Source organism: Perognathus longimembris, chromosome 11, assembly GCF_023159225.1.
Source record: "Perognathus longimembris pacificus isolate PPM17 chromosome 11, ASM2315922v1, whole genome shotgun sequence".
Classification (NCBI taxonomy): Eukaryota; Metazoa; Chordata; class Mammalia; order Rodentia; family Heteromyidae; genus Perognathus; species Perognathus longimembris.
In genome coordinates this window covers 41,043,261-41,064,451 of record NC_063171.1, presented here as the reverse complement: position 1 = coordinate 41,064,451, position 21,191 = coordinate 41,043,261, and the positions used below count along the sequence as shown (strand labels likewise).

General features: G+C 49.5%; 2 protein-coding genes, 1 long non-coding RNA gene and 1 pseudogene across 11 annotated transcripts in view; 3 read left to right on the top strand and 1 right to left on the bottom strand.

Annotated features, from left to right (window-relative positions):
* Nucleotides 1–3,839: 3,839 nt before the first annotated feature.
* LOC125360181 lies at nucleotides 3,840–4,458 on the top strand (annotated as a pseudogene).
* Nucleotides 4,459–13,190: 8,732 nt separating this feature from the next.
* On the bottom strand, nucleotides 13,191–21,029 carry LOC125359244. The gene is made up of 3 exons (XR_007212521.1): nucleotides 21,018–21,029; nucleotides 18,234–18,238; nucleotides 13,191–13,274 (listed from the first exon to the last, which is right to left on the bottom strand). It is a non-coding gene; the product is annotated as an uncharacterized LOC125359244 (long non-coding RNA).
* On the top strand, nucleotides 13,254–17,307 carry Aqp10 (aquaporin 10). 2 transcript variants are annotated; one of them, XM_048356876.1, is made up of 6 exons: nucleotides 13,254–13,358; nucleotides 14,525–14,651; nucleotides 15,437–15,574; nucleotides 15,683–15,801; nucleotides 16,042–16,259; nucleotides 16,722–17,307. In XM_048356876.1, the coding sequence occupies exons 1-6, from the start codon at nucleotides 13,254–13,256 to the stop codon at nucleotides 16,897–16,899; spliced, it is 885 nt and encodes a 294-aa protein (XP_048212833.1). In that variant the 3' UTR covers nucleotides 16,900–17,307. The 2 variants fall into 2 exon arrangements, with proteins under 2 accessions (XP_048212833.1, XP_048212834.1); XM_048356877.1 differs by lacking the exon at nucleotides 15,437–15,574.
* The window catches only part of Atp8b2 (ATPase phospholipid transporting 8B2), a 28,991-nt gene continuing 25,548 nt past the window's right edge, over nucleotides 17,749–21,191 (top strand). For 2 of the 8 annotated variants that reach the window (XM_048356868.1, XM_048356870.1), the window contains exon 1: nucleotides 20,658–21,100. In XM_048356868.1, coding sequence (XP_048212825.1) covers nucleotides 21,013–21,100 — 88 coding nt within the window. In that variant the 5' untranslated portion in view covers nucleotides 20,658–21,012. Of the gene's footprint in view, nucleotides 17,972–20,169; nucleotides 20,238–20,656; nucleotides 21,101–21,191 lie in introns of those variants that run through there. The other 6 variants (XM_048356872.1, XM_048356873.1, XM_048356874.1 and 3 more) reach the window with 6 other exon arrangements.

Here is a 21,191-nt window from a genome sequence, read left to right as displayed (position 1 = left end):
TATATGGCTGGACAACTAGCTGCTTATGGCTATAAAATTACAGATCCATCCATTTTCCTGCAAATAACATAACAGTATTCTTGACAGATGAGTAAAATTCCATTGTATTTAAGGAATAAAAGAGAGAAATAATCTAGCCTCCAAATGGATTTTTCTTCCACTCAGAGTAAGGGAAGGAAATTAAATCTCCTGTTTGTTCTGGAGGGTGAGCGTCCAGCCTTCCTAAAGATGAAGTCTTTGAAAATCTGCCTACTATAAAGCAAAATTGGTGGTCTCAAAGCAAGAAAAAGTTATGTAGGGGCTGGGAATATAGCCTAGTGGCAAGAGTGCTTGCCTCCTACACATGAAGCTCTCTGTTCGATTCCCCAACACCACATATATGGAAAACGGCCAGAAGGGGTGCTGTGGCTCAGGTGGCAGAGTGCTAGCCTTGAGCAGGAAGAAGCCAGGGACAGTGCTCAGGCCCTGAGTCCAAGGCCCAGGACTGGCAAAAAAAAAAAAAAAAAAAAGTTATGTAGGTCCTTTCAAGCCAAAAAGAGCACATGATGTTCTTAAGTGAGAAAGTGAGAAATTGAGATTTATTGAGAAGTGGCCTGTCTTTATTAGAAGTTGGGAAGAAGGAAGTAAGTTAAATAAAATCCTTCAAAAATTTATTGTTAGGATAGTTTTGCTTACTAATCATTTAGAGATAGCTAAATTTACCAATTTTCATGTCTTTTTTTTTTTTTTTTTTTTTGCCAGTCCTGGGGCTTGGACTCAGGGCCTGAGCACTGTCTCTGGCTTCTTTTTGCTCAAGGCTAGCACTCTGCCACTTGAACCACAGCGCCCCTTCTGGCCGTTTTCTGTATATGTGGTGCTGGGGAATTGAACCCAGGGCCTCATGAATACGAGGCAGGCACTCTAGCCACTAGGCCATATCCCCAGCCCAATTTTCATGTCTTGTCCTTCAAAAAATACTGCAAAGAAAAGAATGCTAATCAATGAACCAAATATGTGTCTGACTGAGTTATTTTAATAGTTACTGCTTCTGATCATGAAGTTCTGTTCACAGAAGATGCAGTACTTACTTTCCCCTCTGGCTCTTTCTTTGCTCCAGTGTTTTTAGTAACAATTTTACACCTTGTTATTAGTTGTTTTCTTTCTAATGTCCATTTTTGGTTACTGTATTTTAAGATGGGATTGTGCTTTAACTGTGATTTAAAAATCTCTATAAAGAACACTTGGCTGTAATTTGAGTAAAAATCATAGTAGTAAGTGATTCCAAGATAAATATATGTCACTGGGAATATTTTTTCCTTTCAATGTGAGAGCTGAATTGTTAGTTTACAGAAATAATCTATGAAGATGTTCTATAATAAATGTTTTAGTGCAATAAAGTACTCAGAATTATTTTTTCTGAAAAATGTAAAAGTGGAATACATTGGCAGTGGTACACAGGCATCTAGTATGAGCTTAAATAAAGCTAAGAATCTTTAGGGAGAGTATTTGAACTTGCTATTTTCATCTCATTTACAGTAGCTTTCATATCCTGTGACTGAGGGAAGGTGTAAATCATACATAAGCCATAAGCAAGCACTTTTCTGTTCTTCAAAGAAATGGTTTTGCAATTTTCAATGAAGGTCTTTTTTCTCTCGACATACAGATACTAATACTTTATAAAAGTTTTTGATTTGTGAAATGTAAAGTGCTATATGAATGCAGTCAATGTTTTCTTCACATTTATGTAATAGTTTAAACATCTTTCCTTGCCAAATGTATACAAGAAGTATTGTAAAAATAATAAAATTTTGCAAAATCTTAAAAAAAAAATCCCCTTAGAGTGACCTTCAGGCCTGGGCAGGTGCAGGACCCTTTATCTACTACTTGGGCAACAGCCGTAGATCCTAGTGCTGACACCACTTCTCTCTGCTCTTGTGAGAAGGGGCCTTGCCGGTCTGTCCCTTTGCTGGCAATAAACCTCTCCTTTGTTCTTTGTACCTGGCTGTCTGTGTGGTTTAATAGCAAAGGATAATTTAGCCTAACAGAGTATTTGGTGAATCTGAAAATAGAACAACAACAATTGAAGTGCCAGACTTTGAAGTCAGGCCCCACTTTACCATGTGAACCCCACTTTACCACGTGAACCCCACTTTACACACGCGAACCTGAGATAAGCAGGCCCTGTGAGCAAACCCAGGACAAGCCCATTAGGGCCCAGTCGGTCTAGAACTCTAACCGCTGGGAATGCTTAACTCTGACCACCCCTAGAATCGAACCCTGAGCCAATCAGATTTGTACCTGTGTCCTAATCTTGCTTGCTTGAACACCTGATTGTTGTAACTTTGTTCTTTGCCTTTATAAGCCCTGTGTAATCACAGCTCGGGGCTCCCTCCTAACCTCCGCTGTGTCAGTGGGTAGGACGAGGCCCGAGTTGCAGCTCGCTTGAATAAAGCCTTGCCTTGCTTTTGCATTTCGGAATGTCTGAGTCTCAGTCGTCTTCTTGGTGGTGGTTTCGCGACTTGGCACAACACAATAACAACAAAATGTGGAAATTGTATTAAGAAGAGGAATAAAGGAGAGTGACAGGGGGGTGAGTTTAATGGAGTACATTGTGTGTGTGTGTGTGTAAATGTCAATGTACAACTAATCATATTCAAAGGAAAATTCCAGGGCTGGGAATATAGCCTAGTGGCAAGAGTGCTTGCCTCATATACATGAAGCCCTGGGTTCGATTCCCTAGCACCACATCTATAGAAAATGGCCAGAAGTGGCGCTGTGGCTCAAGTGGCAGAGTGCTAGCCTTGAGTAAAAAGAAGCCAGGGACAGTGCTCAGGCCCTGAGTCCAAGCCCCAGGACTGGCAAAAACAAACAAACAAACAAAAAAAAAAACACATCAAAGGAAAATTCCAGAAACTTCCATGATCCATTCAATCCATTATTAATTTTTTTTCTTCTAAAACCACTATAAATTTGCATTAACTAATTCTGAAGAAGAGCAGAAGCAGTTAAATCTCTTTCCAGCCATCAATATGGAGAGAGATTTATTAGATTTACTACAATGTGTTGGCTCACCTGATTATGGTGGTTGCAAAGTCTCACATGCCATCTAGAAGCTGCAGAAGTAGGCAAGCTGGAGGCATTAATATAGGATAGACTAGGGAAAAGAAGGTAAATGGCAGCCAGGAATTTAGAAACACTGTATTTAGAAAAATAGCACTGAGACTCACGTCTATAATCCTAGCTACTCAGGGGGCTGAGATCTGAGGATCTCAGTTCAAAGCCAGCCTAGGCAGGAAAGTCCTTGAGACTTTTTTTTTTTTTTGCCATTCCTGGGCCTTGGACTCAGGGCCTGAGCACTGTCCTTGGCTTCTTTTTGCTCAAGACTAGCACTCTACCTCTTGAGCCACAGCGCCACTTCTGGCCATTTTCTATATATGTGGTGCTGGAGAATCGAACCCAGGTCTTCATGTATAGGAGGCAAGCACTCTTGCCACTAGGTCATATTCCCAGCCCTCCTTGAGACTCTTATCTCCAATGAACCACCAGAAAACTGGAATACATTGTGAGGGGCTGGGAATATGGCCTAGTGGCAAGAGTGCTTGCCTCCCATACATGAAGCCCTGGGTTTGATTCCCCAGCACCACATATATAGAAAACAACCAGAAGTGGCGCTGTGAGCTCAAGTGGCAGAGTGCTAACCTTGAGCAAAAAGAAGCCAGGAACTGTGCTCAGGCCCTGAGTCCAAGGCCCAGGAATGGCACACACACAAAAAAAGTTCGGCTCCGCCCTGGGGCTACCTCCCAGTGGGTTCTGTTGGCCGCTGAAGCTATGGCAGCCAGTGGCTGCAAGGCGGACATAAGATGGCTACAGCCGGGGTGGGACCCCTGGGCCTGCTATTGGGCTGGCTGTGGAGCGAGCACTTCCGGCTGCCTCAGAACGTGAGCTGGGCGGACCTGGAGGGCCAGGGCGACGACTACCTGTGGGCTCGCCACCTCCTGTCAGTGTACCCGCTGGCAGTGGGCATCTTCTCCGTGAGGTTTCTCTTCGAACAGTTTATTGCCAAACCCTATGCACTTCGACTTGGCATTGAGGCTAATAGGTCTGAGGTTGAACCCAATGCTATCCTTGAAAAGGTGTTTGTATCTATTACTAAGAAGAATCCTGATTAAAAAAAAAAAAAAGAAGAAGGCTGGAGGGTCTGTCAAAGCAACTGGACTGGGATGTCCGAAAAATCCAATGCTGGTTTCGCCATCGGAGGAATCAAGACAAGCCCCCACCACTCACTAAATTCTGCGAAAGCGTGTGGAGATTGATTTTTTATTTATGTATCATCTGCTATGGCTATCCATTTCTGCCCCTCTCCAGAGGTCTTTTTTACTATTATATCGTGGAATTGCCTTTCTATTGGGTCTCTTATGTTTTCTCAATTTATAGACATTGAAAGAAAGATATCTAAGGATGATCAGAGGAAAAAGATGAGGCCAAGAATACAAAAGGCCTCTCTGACAGCGACTCTGGCAATGGTGCCAATTGTGTAAATGGCCACCTTGGAGACAGCTACTGGGCTGAAGAGTAAGAGGGCACAGGAACTTGAGCATACATGAACTTGTAGGGCTGCTGGCAACCTACTCCTTTGGGGCCTCCCAATAACTGCCCTCCTGTGACTAGAGGGACTGCGAGGCACTGAGGAGACCAAAGAAACAAATTCTTTTTTTTTTTTTTTAAGAATACATTGTGAGATAAAGTGGCATCTTTCAAATCTGGCATAAACAAGGTGAGGACACAAGCAAGCTTCAAAGCAAATAGTCCAAAGTCCCGTGTGACTCCTCAGTGAGACACAGGCACGTGTCCCTCACCTCAGCTCCACTGCCCTATCAAGGATCCCGTATGGCCAGCTGGCAGAGAAGGAAAAAGCCTGAGCTTCATTCACAGATGGGGTGGCATCTAGGTGTGAGCTAAAAATAGGACGGTGCTGCTTTGCAGCCCCACTCAGAAGCGGCAGCCCTCGAAAACAGAGGAGGGGGAACTTCAAACATTTGATAAGTACATGTTAGAGTTTATTAGACTTTGCCAGTAAACCATGCAGACACCCAGGTACAAAGAACAAAGAAAAGTCGATTGCCTGCAAAGGGACCAGCAAGACCCCTCCCCTCACAAGAGAAAAGTGCCGGCGGTCTGAGGTGACCTATATAACTTACAGGGGTTGGGAGGGGCTAGGAGGCGGAGGCCCTGATGTGGACGGGTGGAACAGGGGCTTCATCATGGTGGGCTAGGATCTATGGCTGCTGCCCAAGTAGTAGTCTTGAAGCTGCCCAGATCTGCAGGTCACTCTAAGGAGATTTTGCTGCCTTATATGGTTGTAGCTGCCACAAAGGAGTGCCATCTCAAGGTAAAAGATGAGTGGCAGAATTTGGATTGGTCAGAATTGGGTTTCCAAGTGTGTAACATGTTGCTCCAAAATCCCAAGAATGTTGCTATTGTGCTTCTTTCTTAGTGGTGAGGGGTATTAAATGCAACTATCTTGTCAGGCCGCTGGAGGGCTCACAGGTGCCAAGAATAAACCACCTACCTATTGGGAAACACCATCTGCACCAGCCGTTCCTAGAAGCATTAGCTTGAGACTAACTGAAACCACCCAGACTTGCAGAACAAGCTACATGCTAACTACCACCGCTGACCGAAAGTCCCCACTGACTAGATGTTCCACTTTTTGCCCTAGCTATATTGAAGTGCCAGACTTTGAAGTCAGGCCCCACTTTACCACATGAACCTGAGATAAGCAGACCCAGGATAAGCCCATTAGGGCCCAGTCGGTCTAGAACTCTAACCGCTGGGAATGCTTAACTCTGACCACCCCTGGAGTGCCTCGAACCCTGAGCCAATCAGATTTGTACCTGTGTCCTAATCTTGCTTGCTTGAACACCTGATTGTTGTAACTTTGTTTTTTGCCTTTATAAGCTCTGTATAATCACAGCTCGAGGCTGCCTCCTAACCTCTGCTGTGTCGGTGGGTAGGACAAGGCCCGGGCCGCGGCTCGCTTGAATAAAGTCTTGCCTTGCTATTGCATTTCAGAATGTCTGAGTCTCGGTGGTCTTCTTGGTGGTGGTTTCGCAACTTGGCACAACAATATAAACCCTGCCTTACCCAGGCCCAGGCTCGACCTCTCTGATCCGCCCGGGAGCGTACCCCAATAAACTCTCTTTCAATCACCTCTACTTCTCTCTGCATGCTCTCTCCTCACCTAGAACCTTAGAAACCTGTTTTCTGAAGTGAGGAAACTAAGTTACAGCTATCCTGGCACCTGGCCAGGTGCTGGGGGCTGTTGGTTTCCCAGCTATACTGGAGCCTTGCCAGGAGATGGGGGGCTGTCCACCCAGCTCCAAGGCCTAAAGGTGAGATGAGCATCCCTTGAATTATAGATGTCTGGCTTCAGGGCTCCAGCTAGCAGGGCCCTGCCCTGGGGAATAGGCAGACGCTGTGTTGTTTAGCCCCAGGGGAGCTCTTCTGTGTTTACATATAATGCTGCGCTTATATATAGTGCTTTCCTGAGGCTTGGTCTCTACCCAACATGTGACTTTTGTCTTTAAAAACTTGGTGCTTGGGGCTGGGGATATGGCCTAGTGGCAAGAGTGCTTGTCTCATATACATGAGGCCCTGGGTTCAATTCCCCAGCACCAAAATGGCCAGAAGTGGCTCTGTGGCTCAAGTGGCAGAGTACTATCCTTGAGCAAAAAGAAGCCAGGGACAGTGCTCAGGCCCTGAGTCCAAGCCCCAGGACTGGCCAAAACGAAAACAAAAACAAACAAACAAAAAAAAAAACAAAAAAAACTTGGTGCTTGGCTGGGAATATGGCCTAATGGTAGAGTGTCTGCCTTGCATACATGAAGCCCTGGGTTTGATTCCTCAGCACCACATATACAGAAAAAGCCAGGAGTGGTGCTGTAGCTCAGTGCTAGAATGGTAGCCTTGAACAAGCCAGGGACAGTGCTCAGGCCTTGAATTCAAACCCCAGGACAGGCAAAAACAAAAAAACAAAAACAAAACTTGGTGCAAGCTTTGTTCCAAGCTGCAGGTCTTTGAAATTGGCTGCCTGCAGACCCCTAGATCTACAATAAAGACTCCAACTCTCAAAATGTGGCCTCTGTTTTCCCCATGACTGACTTGTGGCATAAAATACCACACAATAAATACTGCGAAGAGGGTATTTCAGCATGCCCTATCACAGCCTTTAGAAACACAGTCCTTTAGAAACACACATACACACACACTGGATACTGGTGGCTCATACCTGTAACCCTAGCTATGCAGGAGGCTGAGGTTCCTGGTTCAAAACCAGCCTAGGCACAAACGTCTGTGAGACTCTTACTTTCAATTAACCACTGAAAAGTCATAATGGATCTGTGGCTTATATCTGTGGTAGAGCACTAGACTTGAGTGGCTGTTACGGGGTTTGAGGGAGGGGAGTCCCTGTCCCTCTAAGAGTCTACCACTCAGAGACAGTCTCAAGCAAAAAGATGGGTTTACTGGGGAAGCATAAAGTGAACTGACTAGCCAGGGACGCAGCACAGACTCGGGAGCTGAACTGAGACAGTGAAAAGTGGGCTGATGGGCCAGGGACACAGTGCAGACTTGGAGCTAACACTGTGACCCCGAGCAGTCCTCAAATTGGGGTTTATAAAAGTGGAACACAGATGTCTGGGCTTGACACAGGGGGGTAAAGCAAGCAATAAACAGGTTAAGCAAGCCATTTACAGAAGCAGAATTTTGGGGTCAGGTTGACCTAATCTACTGCCCCCAACATTTCCTACCATGTTTCCCTAGTCAAGATGGAGTCAGCTCTACAACACGGGTTTGGGCTCAGGGCCTGAGCACTGTCCCTCGTTTCATTTTGCTCAAGGCTAGCACTCTACCACTTGAGCCACAGCGCCACTTCTAGCTTTTTCTGTTTATATAGTGCTGAGGAATTGAACCCAGGGCTTAGTGCATGCCAGGCAAGCACTCTCACTAAACCACATTCCCAGCCCAAGCCATTCTTTTTGAGAGGTCAAATTGGAAGTCTTTAATAAAAGCCCAGCATGGGGCTGGGAATGTGGCTTAGAGGTAAAGTGCTTGCCTGGCATGCATGAAGCCCTGGGTGATTCCTCAGTACCACATAAACAGAAAAAAAGGCAGAAGTAGCACTGTGACTCTCATGGTAGAGTACTAGCCTTGGGCAAAAAGCTCAGGGACAATACTCAGGCACTGAGCTCAAGCCCCAGGAGTGGCAAAAAATATAAATAAGGGCTGGGAATATGGCCTAGTGGCAAGAGTGCTTGCCTCATATACACAAAGCCCTGGGTTTGATTCCCCAGCACCACATATATAGAAAAAGCCAGGGGCTGGGATATAGCCTAGTGGCAAGAGTGCCTGCCTCGGATACACGAGGCCCTAGGTTCGATTCCCCAGCACCACATATACAGAAAACGGCCAGAAGCGGCGCTGTGGCTCAAGTGGCAGAGTGCTAGCCTTGAGCGGGAAGAAGCCAGGGACAGTGCTCAGGCCCTGAGTCCAAGGCCCAGGACTGGCCAAAAAAAAAAAAAAAAAAAAGAAAAAGACAGAAATGGTGCTGTGGTTCAAATGGCAGTGCTATCCTTGAGCAAAAAGAAGCCAGGGACAGTGCTCAAGCCTTGAGTCGAAATCCCAGGACTGGCAAAAAAAAAAAAAAAATATATATATATATATATATATATATATATATATATATATATATATATATATGGCCCCTATCTGCAAGTGGATTATCTTCATAAAGACCTACAGCCCTGAGAATACAAAAGAAAGCACAGAAAGGGGCTGGGAACATGGCCTATTGGTAAAGTGCTTGCCTCGTGTACATGAAGCCCTAGGTTCGATTCCTCAGCTGTGGCTCAAGTGGTAGAGTGTTATCCTTGAGCAAAAAGAAGCCAGGGACAGTGCTCAGGCCCTGAGCCCATGCCCCAGGTCTGGCAACAAAAACAAAACAAACAAAACTAGCCAGTTACAAGCAGATTGTAAACCTGAACTCAACCTATCTGAGTACAGGGGCAGGGCCTCCTATGGTAGTGATAAATAGGAGAGCAACCTGCACACTCTGTGTTTTTTTTTTTTTTTTTTTTTTTTTGCCAGTCCTGGGCTTAGACTCAGGGCCTGAGCACTGTCCCTGGCTTCTTTTTGCTCAAGGCTAGCACTCTGCCACTTGAGCCACAGCGCCACTTCTGGCCGTTTTCTATATATGTGGTACTGGGGAATCTAACCCATGTATACGACACAAGCACTTTTGCCACTAGGCCATATTCCCAGCCCCACACTCTTTGTGTTTGCTTGGCAGATTTTTGGCTGGTTGTGTATCATTCTGCAGAAGGGAATTTTGTCTTGCTTGTTTTCATGTCTATCATTGTGACTCCAGTTCTCAGAGAGCAGATTTATAACAATAAAAATAAGAGCATCTTGGAGCTGGGAATGTGGCTTAGCAGTAGAGTGCTTGCCTAGCATGCATGAAGCCCTGGGTTCGATTCCTCAGCTCCACGTACACAGAAAAAGCCAGAAGTGGTACTGTGGCTCAAGAGGTAGAGTGCTAGCCTTGAGCAAAAAGAAGGCAGGGATAGTGCCCAGGCCCTGAGTCCAAGCCCCAGGACTGGCAAAAAAAAAAAAAAAAAAAAAAAAAAAAAAAGATAAGAGCATCTTGGTGTGCGGCCAACGTGGGTAAAAAAATAAAATAAGATAGCAAGACTCTATCTCAAAAAAAAAAAAAAAAAACCAAGCCAGGCATGGAGGTGCCAGCCTATAGATCCAGTCACTTGGGAGGCAGAGATAAGATTACTGTCCAGTGCCAGTCCTGGTGTAAACCTAAGGCCCTATCTGAAACAAAAATAAACAAACTAAAAGCAAAAAGGCTTATGGTATGGCTCACATGATAGAGAAACTTGCCTGAAGCTCTAAGTGAAAAAAAAAATCTAGTTTGTCAAATTCTATTCAGATTATATAATGACAGAGGGCTGGGGAATTAACATAATCTTGGGACAAGCTGGTAAACCTGGGCTGGGGATATGGCCTAGTGGCAAGAGTGCCTGCCTCATATACGATGAGGCCCTGGGTTCGATTCCCCAGCACCACATATACAGAAAATGGCCAGAAGTGGCGCTGTGGCTCAAGTGGCAGAGTGCTAGCCTTGAGCAAAAAGAAGTCAGGGACAGTGCTCAGGCCCAGAGTCCAAACCCCAGGACTGGCCAAAAAAAAAAAAAAAGCTGGTAAACCTGCATTGCTGTCCTTCCCTGTGGATACCAACTGCTTCAGAGCCTTCTTTCTGATCCAAATGGGATATAAAATAACATTCTCCAGATTAAAAGCTACACTTTATCAGCCAGAGGCTAGATTAAACTGTTTTACAGTTATCATTTGGAACACAGAAATTGTAAGAGGTTACTGTTTAGTTAAATTCATAGTGGACCACTGCCCTTTGCCACAATCTAGCCTATTGTTTTTCTCTCTGTATGTGCCAGTGCCAATACTTGGGCTTGAAGTCAGGGATTAGCTTGCTGGCTTTGGTTGGCACTCCTTCATTTTTTTTGGTCCTTGGGCTTGACCTCATGGCCTGAACTGTTTTGTTCAAGGCTTGGGCTCTACCACTTTTTTGTTTGTTTGCCAGTCCTGGTGCTTGGACTCAGGGCCTGAGCACTGTCCCTGGCTTCTTCCCACTCAAGGCTAGCACTCTGCCACTTGAGCCACAGCGCAACTTCTGGTCATTTTCTATATATGTGGTGCTGGGGAATCGAACCCAGGGCTTCACGTATACGAGGCAAGCACTCTTGCCACTAGGCCATATTCCCAGCCCTGGGATCTACCTCTTTGAACCACAGGGCTACTTCCTGTTTTCTGGTGGTTAATTGGAGATCAGAGTCTCATGGCTTTCTAGCCTGGACAGACTTCCTACTTTGTTTCTCTGATCTCAGCCTCCTGAGTAGCTAGGATTACAGGCATGAGCCACCAGCTCCCAGCCCGATCTAGCCCTTTTTTTTTTTTTTCCTTTACATGTAACATACACATGTTAAGGAAGTAAGGAAAACAACATTAGGTATGGAGATAAAGGAACACATATTGTGGTTATTTATATCAAAGGCCTCACCTGATCGTATGGAGAACTAACCCTTCAGGGCTGCCCCATATTGAGGCAAAGAGGCAAACCTGTCATGGGACCCATAGTAGGGCATGTAACAGGCAAGGCAACTTCCTGCCTACCAGGGCGCTGCCAAGTAAGGAAGGCAGCTGTGTAGTATCAGCAGCTGATATTCTCAGTAGCTGAGGAATGGGTGTGTTGTCTCCGAAGAGAGATGGGGACCAAGTACCATAATATTCAACACACCAAGAAATATTAATATCCCCAGAGCCATCCAGGACTATGCTAGAGCCTGTCTTTACATAAATTGTGGTCCTATCTCTTAAGATGCTCATAAACTATATATAGTGCTTTTTAAAGTTGTTACATTGTTTCCACCTGCTAGAACATAAGCTGGGAGGGCAAAGGCTGTATCATGTATCACAGTATCCCTAATGTTTAGAATGTGACTTGAATGAATTGGAGACTTAAAAAGAATCAAGAAATAGGATCTGTTTCTGTGTTAGAGTAAGAGGGGCAGGCATCTAGGACAGGCGGTAATGTCCTTATCTCAAGTCATGCAGGAGACACCCAGACTCTATGTGAGGAAATGCAAGCATTCCACACGTAGCTTTCTTTTCTTTCCTTCCTTCCTTCCTTTTTAATTTTTGTTGGTGGTGGGGCTTGAACTCTAGGCCTGGGCCCTGTCCCTGAGATCTTCAGCTCAAGGCTAGTGCCCTACCCACTTGAGCCACTTCCAGTTTTCTGGTGGCTAATTGGAGATGATAGTCTCATAGTCTATGGACTTTCCTGCCCTGGCTGGCTTTGAACTGTGATCCTCAGATCTCAGCCTCCTGAGAACCTAGGATTACAGGCGAGAGCTTCTGGCACCGATCTTTTTTTTTTCATTCTTTTGTCAGATCTCAGCCTCCTCAGTAGCTGAGATTACAGGTGAGCCACCAATGCCTGGCTCCACATGCAGCTTTCTTTCCTTTTCTTTGTTGGGCCTGGGGCTTGAACTCTAGAACTGGGCACTGTCCCTGAGGAGTTTTGTGCTCAAGGCTAGCACTTGAGCCACAGCGCTACTTCTGGGTTTTTCCTAGTAGTTTATTGGAGAGGGGCTGGGAATGTGGCTTGCCTAGCATGCATGAAGCCCTGGGTTCGATTCCTCAGTACCACATAAACAGAAAAAGCCAGACGTGGTGCTGTGGCTCAAGTGGTAGAATGCTAGCCTTGAGCAAAAGAAGCTCAGGGATAGTGCCCAGGCCATAAGTTCAAGTCCCAGGACTGGCAGAAAAAGAAGAGAACCTCATAGACTTTTCTTCCAAGGAATCTCGATCCTTAGATCTCATCCTTCTGTGTAGCTGGGATTACAGGCATTGGTCACCAGCACCCAGCTCACACGTAGCTTTTATACCCATGCAGTCTTCAGCCCAGTGTCTCCCAACATCTCCAAAGAACTCACAGCAAGGCATCATGTCCCTGATGGGAGGCAGTGTGGAATCAGAATCATACGTCCTGGATTTGAATTCATTCAGCCACTAACAGTGTGATCTTAAAGGGATTTCTTTTTATTTTGCCAGTCCTGGGGCTTGAACTCGGGGCCTGGGCACTGTCCCTGAGCTTCTTTTGCTCAAGGCTAGCACTCTACTACTTGAACCACAACGCCACTTCTGGCTTTTTCTGTGTATGTGGAACTGAGGAATCAAACCCAGAGCTTCATGCATGCTAGGCAAGCACTCTAGCAGTAAGCTACCTTCCCAGCCCTCTTAGGGGAATTTCTAAACTTCAGTACCTTCATTCCAGAGAGTGGGATTCATGGTACAGTTGTCTTAGGACCAGGGGAACTAACAGACATGAAGGAGGGTACTTCCCCTACTTCCAAAACCATCAATCTAGGGAGAGGCTAGACCTTTGGAGATGGGGATGAAAGACAGAAGAGACAGGGCCTGGGCAAACTTCCTACTTTCTGGATTCCACTAGTACTGACAGCTATGCTGTCCAGCCTCCACATGTGCACAGATACTGGCTGCTGATCTGGAGTTGCCTAATTGGTTTTAAAGTCTCTTCCTTATCTTCTCCTCTGGCAGACAGTAGCTGGGCAGGAGCTGCTGCCAGTGCACACAGAAGGAGCAGTAAACAGTAGTGACAGGGTGTTCTTACCATGGCAGGTGCACAACTCCTGCTTCAAATCAGGGAACATCTTCGGATCCACAACCTCTTGGTCCGCCAGTGTCTGGCAGAGTTCCTGGGTGTATTTGTACTATTGGTAGGCCTGGGAACTGATGGGAGGAAAAAGGGAGGTGGGCTTTCTACTATTCTACAATTCTTTCTTCCTCCTGGAGGCCCTCCCCTTTCACTTCAGCCTTTTCTCTTTTCCTCCCTCTTGTCTCTCCTAATCCTGTATTTTTGCCAGTCCTAGGCTTGAACTCAGGGCCTGGGTGCTGTCCACGAGCGTCCTTTGCTTAAGGCTAGGGCTCTACCACTTGAAAACAGATCCACTTCTGGCTTTTTATGGTAGCTTCGTAGCAATAAGAGTCTCACAGACTTTTCTGCTCAGGTTGGCTTTGAACGGCAGACCTCAGATTGCATTCTCCTGAGTAACTAAAATTATAGGTGAGCCACCAGTTCCCAGTTCCTAATCCTTCTTTCCTTTTCTACGTGTCTTTTGGATTCCTGCCTTTCCTCAGCTCTCACTTTTCTTCCCTTTCTTTCTTCCTCCTCCACTTCTCCCATTAACGTTTTTTTTTTTTTTGCCAGTCCTGGGCCTAGGACTCAGGGCCTGAGCACTGTCCCTGGCTTCTTCCCGCTCAAGGCTAGCACTCTGCCACCTGAGCCACAGCGCCCCTTCTGGCCGTTTTCCATATATGTGGTGCTGGGGAATCGAACCGAGAGCTTCATATGTAGGAGGCAAGCACTCTTGCCACTAGGCCGTATTTCCAGCCCCATCCCATTAACGCTTTTAAAAGCATTTTTTTCTTTAAATAGTTGTACCAAAGGGTTTCAATTCATCATGTCGATTTATGTGCATAATGCATCTTGACCAGTGTCACTCCTTTTACTGTCCCTCCCTTCCCCACTTGTTTTTGTGCTGGTACTGAGTCTTGAACCGTCCCTTCTGTGCTCTACCACTTGAACCACAGTTCTACTTCTGCCTTTCTTGTAGTTAGTTGGAGGTAAGATTGTTAGACTTTCCTTCTCTGGCTGGCTTTGAATTGCGATCCACAGAACTCACTCTCCAGAACAGTTAGGATTACAGGCATGAACCGCTAGTGCCTAGATTGCTTCCTGGTTTCTTTTTCCCTTTCCTCTTTCTACTTTTCTCCTTTCCTTGCTAGTCCTTCAAGTTTCATTTCTCTTTAGTTTCCTGAACCTTCTCTCCCCTGCTGTTGCTCTCCTAGGTTCTTAGTTCCTCATCTCCCTTCTTTCTACAAGCTCCTCCTGCAGGGTGCTGTAGCTCAGGCTGTAACCAGTGGAGAAACCAAAGGCAACTTCTTCACTATGTTTCTGTGTGGCTCTCTATCAGTCACCATAGCCATCTACGTGGCTGGCAACGTCTCAGGTAAGCAGGGCAGGGTCTGGTCACTAAAAATATTGGATGTGCATCTGAGTGGGTATCTGGTGATAATGAAGTCAGACCCTTTAGTGACTCATGGATGTATGATTTCCCTGAGCTTGACCAGCACCCTGGACTGAGATAGGCCTCTGACCTCACTCACTCCTTCCCATCCAGTATCATTCCATTCCCTTCTTTACAATAAACCTCAGCTCACCTGGGCACAAGGTGCTATGTGCTATCTTTCTGTGTCTTACACCTTGAAGCCTCTGGAGTGCACTGGACTCTATTCAAAACCTCCTCTGCTTGTCTCTCAGATACCCACTGCATCAGTAGGCCTGGCCAGAGCCTTGAGATGCAGTGTGCTACAGGTTCAAATCTTGGCTTCAGTGTAGGACTTTGCCAAGTCACTTAAACCTTTTGCGCGTTAATTCCTTAAGTATATGGAAGTGGTATTTTTTTTGAGACTATGGCTTGAACTCAGGGCCTAGGCACTGTCCCTTAGCATTTTCTCTCAAGGCTGACTCTACCACCTGGGCTACTGCTCAACTTCTGGGTTTTTGCTAGTTAATTGGAGATAAAGAGTCTCCCAGACAGTCTTGCCTGGGCTGGCTTTGAACCTTGCTACTCAGATCTCAGCGTCCCGAGTAGGTAGTAAGTTCACAAGTGTCCAGCAATAATACCGTGTGAAATGTTGCAGGGTTGAATGTTGTATTGGTATTGCTTGATGACAGTACTTGGCAGTGATATTTAGTCGATGCTGGCTGGTTTTCTTTCCTTGATGCTCCAAGGGGCCCACCTGAATCCAGCTGTCTCCCTGGCCCTGTGCCTCGTGGGACGCTTCCCCTGGGCCAAGTTCCCGATTTACTGTGTTGTGCAGCTGCTGGCAGCTTTCTGTGCCTCCGGGGCCACCTATGTTCTCTACTATGGTAACAGAGGGCCTAGGGCTGGGGCCACTGATGTGTGGGCAGGGGTGCCTGGGAATGGTTTTTGGATGAGCAATGATGGGACACATCAGGTATTCTCCTCTCCTGAAGATGCCCTACAGAACTATACAGGTGGGGACCTGACTGTGACCGGACCCAAGGAGACAGCCTCCATCTTTGCCACCTACCCTGCACCTTACCTATCCCTCAACAATGGCTTCCTGGATCAGGTAGGTGTGAGAAAAAGATTTGGAAAAGTCCCAACCTTTGCCTTTTCCCTTGGTACACTCCAGCTTACTGCTCAGTCCCGGTGTGGGAATTCAGAATTGGTTTTACACTGGCACTCCTCCCCAAACGTAGCTGCCTGTGTCAGATAAGGGGTGGTGGTGAGAAGTGTTTGGGTGGGAGGGCAGATGGAACACTGCCTGGCAGCTGATGGGACCGCTTTCTTGACTTATGTCTACCTGAAGGTTCTGGGTACTGGGATGCTGATTGTAGGGCTCCTAGCCATCCTGGACAGACGGAACCAGGGTGTCCCTGCAGGTCTAGAGCCGGTGGTGGTGGGGCTGCTGATCCTGACCATTGGACTATCCATGGGTGTCAACTGTGGGTTTCCACTCAACCCTGCCCGGGATCTGGGTCCACGGCTCTTCACATACTTGGCTGGCTGGGGCCCTGAGGTCTTCAGGTAGGAATCAGCTTTCTCTGGTGTGGTCCTGCACTTAATTCTGGTAATGGCTGTTTCTCCAGCTCTCTTCTAGATAGTTCTCTTGGCCTCTTGGGACAGTGTTCTTCCCCAAACCTCACATTCTCTCTTCATTCCTAGCTCCCCTCCCCACTTTTCACTGAAATTGAAATGTTTGAGAGTTGTGTTGCAAGCACATCAATTTCTTCTTCTGGGGTTATTAACCTCACCAGCAAAATGTGTACACTGAAATAATTCCCTAAGGCTTGAGGCTGAGCCAAGGTCTTCTGGGGTTCCCTCCTCCTCTCCAAGTGCTATGCATTGTTGTGAAAAACATCATCTTCCTGGTGTTTGTCATTCCAAGGACTATTTGAAGGCACTCCCTTATTACTGTCCCCTGTCCCTGGGGAGAAGGAAAAGTAAAACAGTCAACCCTGATGTCTCATTTTTGTTCTTCTCTTACAGTGCTGGTAATGGCTGGTGGTGGGTACCTGTAGTGGCTCCTCTAGTGGGGGCCACCCTTGGCACTGCCACGTACCAGCTGATGGTGGCTCTGCACCACCCTGAGGACTCAGAGTCACACCAGGAAAGCTCAGATTTGGAAACTGCTGCCTCAGCTAAGACATTGGAGAGTAAGCTGTGATTCTCACAGGCCGAACTTCACTCCAGGATGAGGAGACCCACGACCCCGCCTGCTTGCAAATAGACATTTTGTATCTTAATAACAATGTAGACTCGGGGAAATTTTTCTGTTTACTCACTGTTTCCTCCTAAACTGGGGAAGGACCACTGCTGGCACAGGTGGAGAAACGGAGTTGCAGGCAGGATGGGGTGACTCCCACCCCGACCCGCAGGACCTCTAGGAATGCAGATGCTCAGAGCAGCCGCCAGAGAGCGCGCGCGCCGGCTGTAGGCTCGGTGAGGCCGTGCGAACCTGAGGGATGGGGTGGGGGAGAGCTTGTCCTAGTGGACTCCCTCCCAAACTGGGTCCCCAAGGCCCAGCTCCAGCTCCTACGACCTCAGCGCCTCCGGCCTCAGTCCTCACGGGCTCGACACCCCTTAGAATCCGCAGCCTCCAGGTGGAAAAACAACAACAACAACAAAAAACCCAAGTCCCAAAACCTGCCTTCACCTCCACGTGCGGGGGGAGGGGGAGGGGAAGGCCGCCGAGCGAGGCCCAGCCGGTGCTTGGAAGCTGGGAGGACCAGGCGGAGAAACTGAGGCCCCACAGCCAATCTGGAGCCGCGTCCCGGGCTGCGGAGAAGTCGCTTCGCCCTCCCAAGAAGATGCGCTTCGTGCGGAGAGGCCGGCGCGTCCCCCTTCCCTTCCTCCCGCATTAATGCATCCCAAATCTCGGCGTCCTCCCGTGCTCCAGGCGGCTCGCGTGCTGGCTCGGTGGAGCGGAAGCACGGGGGTGGGGCTAAGACCCCTCGCGCCCTCCCGCCGCCCCGCACAAAGATGGCGGCGCGCCCGCCCCGCGCGCTCCCCAAAGCCCCTCCCGCCCCCCGCCCTCGGCCGCCGCCGCCGTCACTTCCGCCCCGCGGTGGCCGAAACTGACACAAAGTAGCGGGCCGAGGCCCCCGGGGGGAGCGGGGCCGCAGCTGGGGGGGGCGGGAGCCCGCGGGGAGCCGAGCCCAGCGCCCCCCGCCCCAGCCCCCGGCATGGGCCGGACGGGGCGGCCGCGGCGGGCGCCGAGCGCCGAGCGCTGAGGAGAGGTGAGGCGCGGCGCGGTGGGGCGCGGCGCGGCGGGGGCCGGGCGCACCGGCTGAGGCGGCCGCACCCCGGGCTGAGGGGAGCGGGGGACCCCCCTGAGGCTGGGGAGGTCGGTGATTCCCCGCCGGCTCGGAGGATGGGGTGCCGGCTGGAGCGCGTGGGGTGCCGGGCAGAAGCGTGGGAGCCCCACCCCGAGAGTTTTGAGGATGACGGAGAGTCCCGGTCCCTGACTTCAGGTGTCCCGTGGCGGGGGGGGGGGGGGACTTTGTCTCGGAAAGGTGGCGGTAGTTTGGGGAACGCAGAGCTGCGCAGGGCTCTGGCTGGGTCCCGTCCTGGGCGCCCGAGGGTGGCCTAGGCTGGCATTGTTGGCCGGGGACCCAGGGGGTCTGGGGGCCTGGGGCTCGCTTTCCTGGACCTGCCAGCTTCCCCGGAGAGGACCCTTTCTTGGTGGCGGAGAGCAGGGGCCAGCCCTGGAGCTGGAGGCGTTTTCCTTCGTGGAGCTTTGCCTCCTTCCCAGAGCTGGCTATTTTTATCCCAGATGTGGCTCGGTGGAGGGGGCTGGGGTGGGGTGATGGGGCAGGGCGACGTGGCTGATGGGCCTGACCTGTTTAGAAAACCCTGGGCTCTTAGACACCAGGAAGGAGACCGGGTCCCGGCTGCTAGCTTCCCTTCCTGTCCCTATTGCTTGCCCCCAAGCCTGTTTTCACTCTCCTCAGGGTCGGGTCTCAAGAGGTAAAACAACTTTGCTGCTCTGGGTCCAGATGCCTGGCTCCTGAGGGCTGTCTTGCCCTCCTTTAACTCTTGCCTGGACACAGACCTAGATCTCTTGGGTGGGTCATGATTCTTGGTGCCTCTCCCCAGGGTGGGTCTAGGGACTGAATTTGCTGTATGCCCACCTTGCATCTTTCTCCTTTAACCTCTCCCTTCACACCCCACCCTCCCATGACTCATACTCTAGACTGGGTGGAGACCCTGGCTGGGGGCCCTTGGGAGGAGGGCTTGGCATCTCTAAAATGTGCATGAGGTTTTTCCATCCTGAGCCAGCCACCCTTCCCTTGCCTGCCACAGCTGGGGAGGGTCAGGGATGAAAAAGGACTTATTACTCTGAGGACTTTAGGTCAGGGAAGGAGACTGTGTTAGTGAAGGGAGAATTGGTGTGGGTGACTGGGCCCACGACCAGTCCCGGTCGTGGGCCCAGTCACCGTAATTATAGACCTTGAGCAGACAGGCAATTAGTACCTCTTGGGGCTAACAGCCTGCTGGGGTGAGCCCAGTAGGCTGGAGAGAGGGGAACCAAAGGAGGAGGTGGAAAGCCTTTCCACCCAAAGGAAGGAGAGGTGAACCCACTGGCTGTTTCCTTTGGGCCAGGCTGAGAAAAAGGATAGAGGCTTGCTTTCTAGGCCACACTTCTTACCCCGCTTCCTTTTTTGTGTGTGTGTGTGTTGCGGAGGAGGGGGGGGGAGAAGGAACATTTGATGGATGGTCTCTGATCCTGTATCCAGTGTGGTATTGACTAGTCTAAGGTGTGAAAGAGAAGGGGTGACTCCCATCAGGGTCATCAGGAAGACCCTCCTCTCCTAGAACACAAAGGGTGGCTGCCCAGATTGAGAGGTTGAGAGGAAGTGGTTTGGGGAGCAGGAAGTGAAGGCCAGTACCATGTAATGTGATGGGCTTCTCTGTGGAGGAGGTGATAATGGAAGCTCTAGGGGGTAGGGGAGGGCGAATTAGGAGCATTTGGAGATGGGTGGAGCCTGCCCACCCCATTTCCTGATGCCCTGCCAGGTGTTTCCTGAGTTATGTTCCCTCCACCCTGCCCTTGGGGGAACTCTGCTTTCTAGTACACACAGCAGTCTTACTCAGGAGTAACGTGGGTACCACATTTTGCTACCAGGAAGGGCAGCAGGTAGGGGCAATGGTTGTTACTGGGATAGATAATTTGCGAGCTGTGTCCCTCTTGTCAATAACAACCCTTTCTCTGCTGGCCTTGGCCTCTTTTGAACTCTCAACCTCCCTTCCATGCTGTCTTAGGCACTAGGGGGAAGAAAGTCCCTTTTCAACATCATCAGGCCAGGAAGAGGAGAGTATGTTGATGGAGTTGGTAGGGGTCAGAGCCAGAGGAGAGAATCTTCAGGGATCTGATGAGGGGACTGAAGGGTTACCTTCAGCTTCCTGACCATTGGCTTCTGTCACCTTCCTGCAGGGTCTCCCATGGGATTGCTGGGACCTTGCTGGGTGAGATGGCACTGTGTGCAAAAAAGCGCCCCCCAGGTAAGAAAGGCCAGGACTGTGGATCCTTGAGACTACCAAAAGTGGGTGTCATTATGGTTTGGGGAGCCAAGGGAAAAGGGATAACTGATAGGGATCTGGGAAAGGGGTGTGTGTGTGTGTAGATCAAAAACCCTTACACATCCTGGCTAGGAAGCTGAATCCGTTTGTTCCTTGAGCTGGTTTATCTTATGAGATGGTGTCAAGCACCAGCTCCCCACTGGGAGACACCTGTAATGGGGGGGGCAGCTCTGGTTCAGGAAGCCCCTGTTCTCCCCTCATTTACCCATCCTAGGGCCTCCTAGTTTTCCTGCAGGTAGGGGTGGGGTGGAGGTGGGAGATGCAAGTGGTGTCCTGGACACCGCGGGTCATGAGCTCACCCGCATTGGCCAGGGTGGGGAGCTGGAGAGGCAGCGCCGAGTGCTGGCTTTCGCCTACGCGGCGCTGGCAGGCTGCTGCCCCTGCAGTGGGGGGAGCGGGTGGAGGCGGAGCCCGGGGCGTGGGCACCGATGCCTGGGCCACTCAGCGCAGGCCTCCGCGGGGGGCCTCCAGAGCGGTGGTGGTGGTGGTGGCGCAGCTGAGCCGAGCTGGAGACGCAGCGGTTCGCAGCTCGCTGCCAGTGGCTGTGAGGATGGCCCGGGCGGTGGGCAGTGCGCGCAGCGGGTGTCCAGGGCTCCCCTCCGAGCTGCCACAGCTCTTGCACCTCCCCGGGGGGCCACCCTGTTGGCACCTCTGAGGCCAAGGACAGACTGCGTCTTCCCCAACTTAAACCGGGATCATGACGGTCCCCAAGGAGATGCCCGAGAAGTGGGCCCGGGCCGGGGCACCTCCGTCTTGGAGTCGGAAGAAGCCCTCTTGGGGGACAGGTAACAGGAGGCAATGCCTGGTAGCTCTCCCCCACCTGTAATCCACCCCTTTCCCCCACGGTCCTCACATTCTCTTGTCCTCTTCAGCCTC

Coding starts and splice junctions, on each gene's coding strand:
- Aqp10 (XM_048356876.1), top strand. CDS start 13,254: ATGGCAGGTGCACAACTCCTGCTTCAAATCAGGGAACATCTTCGGATC. Junction 14,652..15,436: donor CGTGGCTGGCAACGTCTCAG/GTAAGCAGGGCA, acceptor TGATGCTCCAAG/GGGCCCACCTGAATCCAGCT. Junction 15,802..16,041: donor ACAATGGCTTCCTGGATCAG/GTAGGTGTGAGA, acceptor GTCTACCTGAAG/GTTCTGGGTACTGGGATGCT.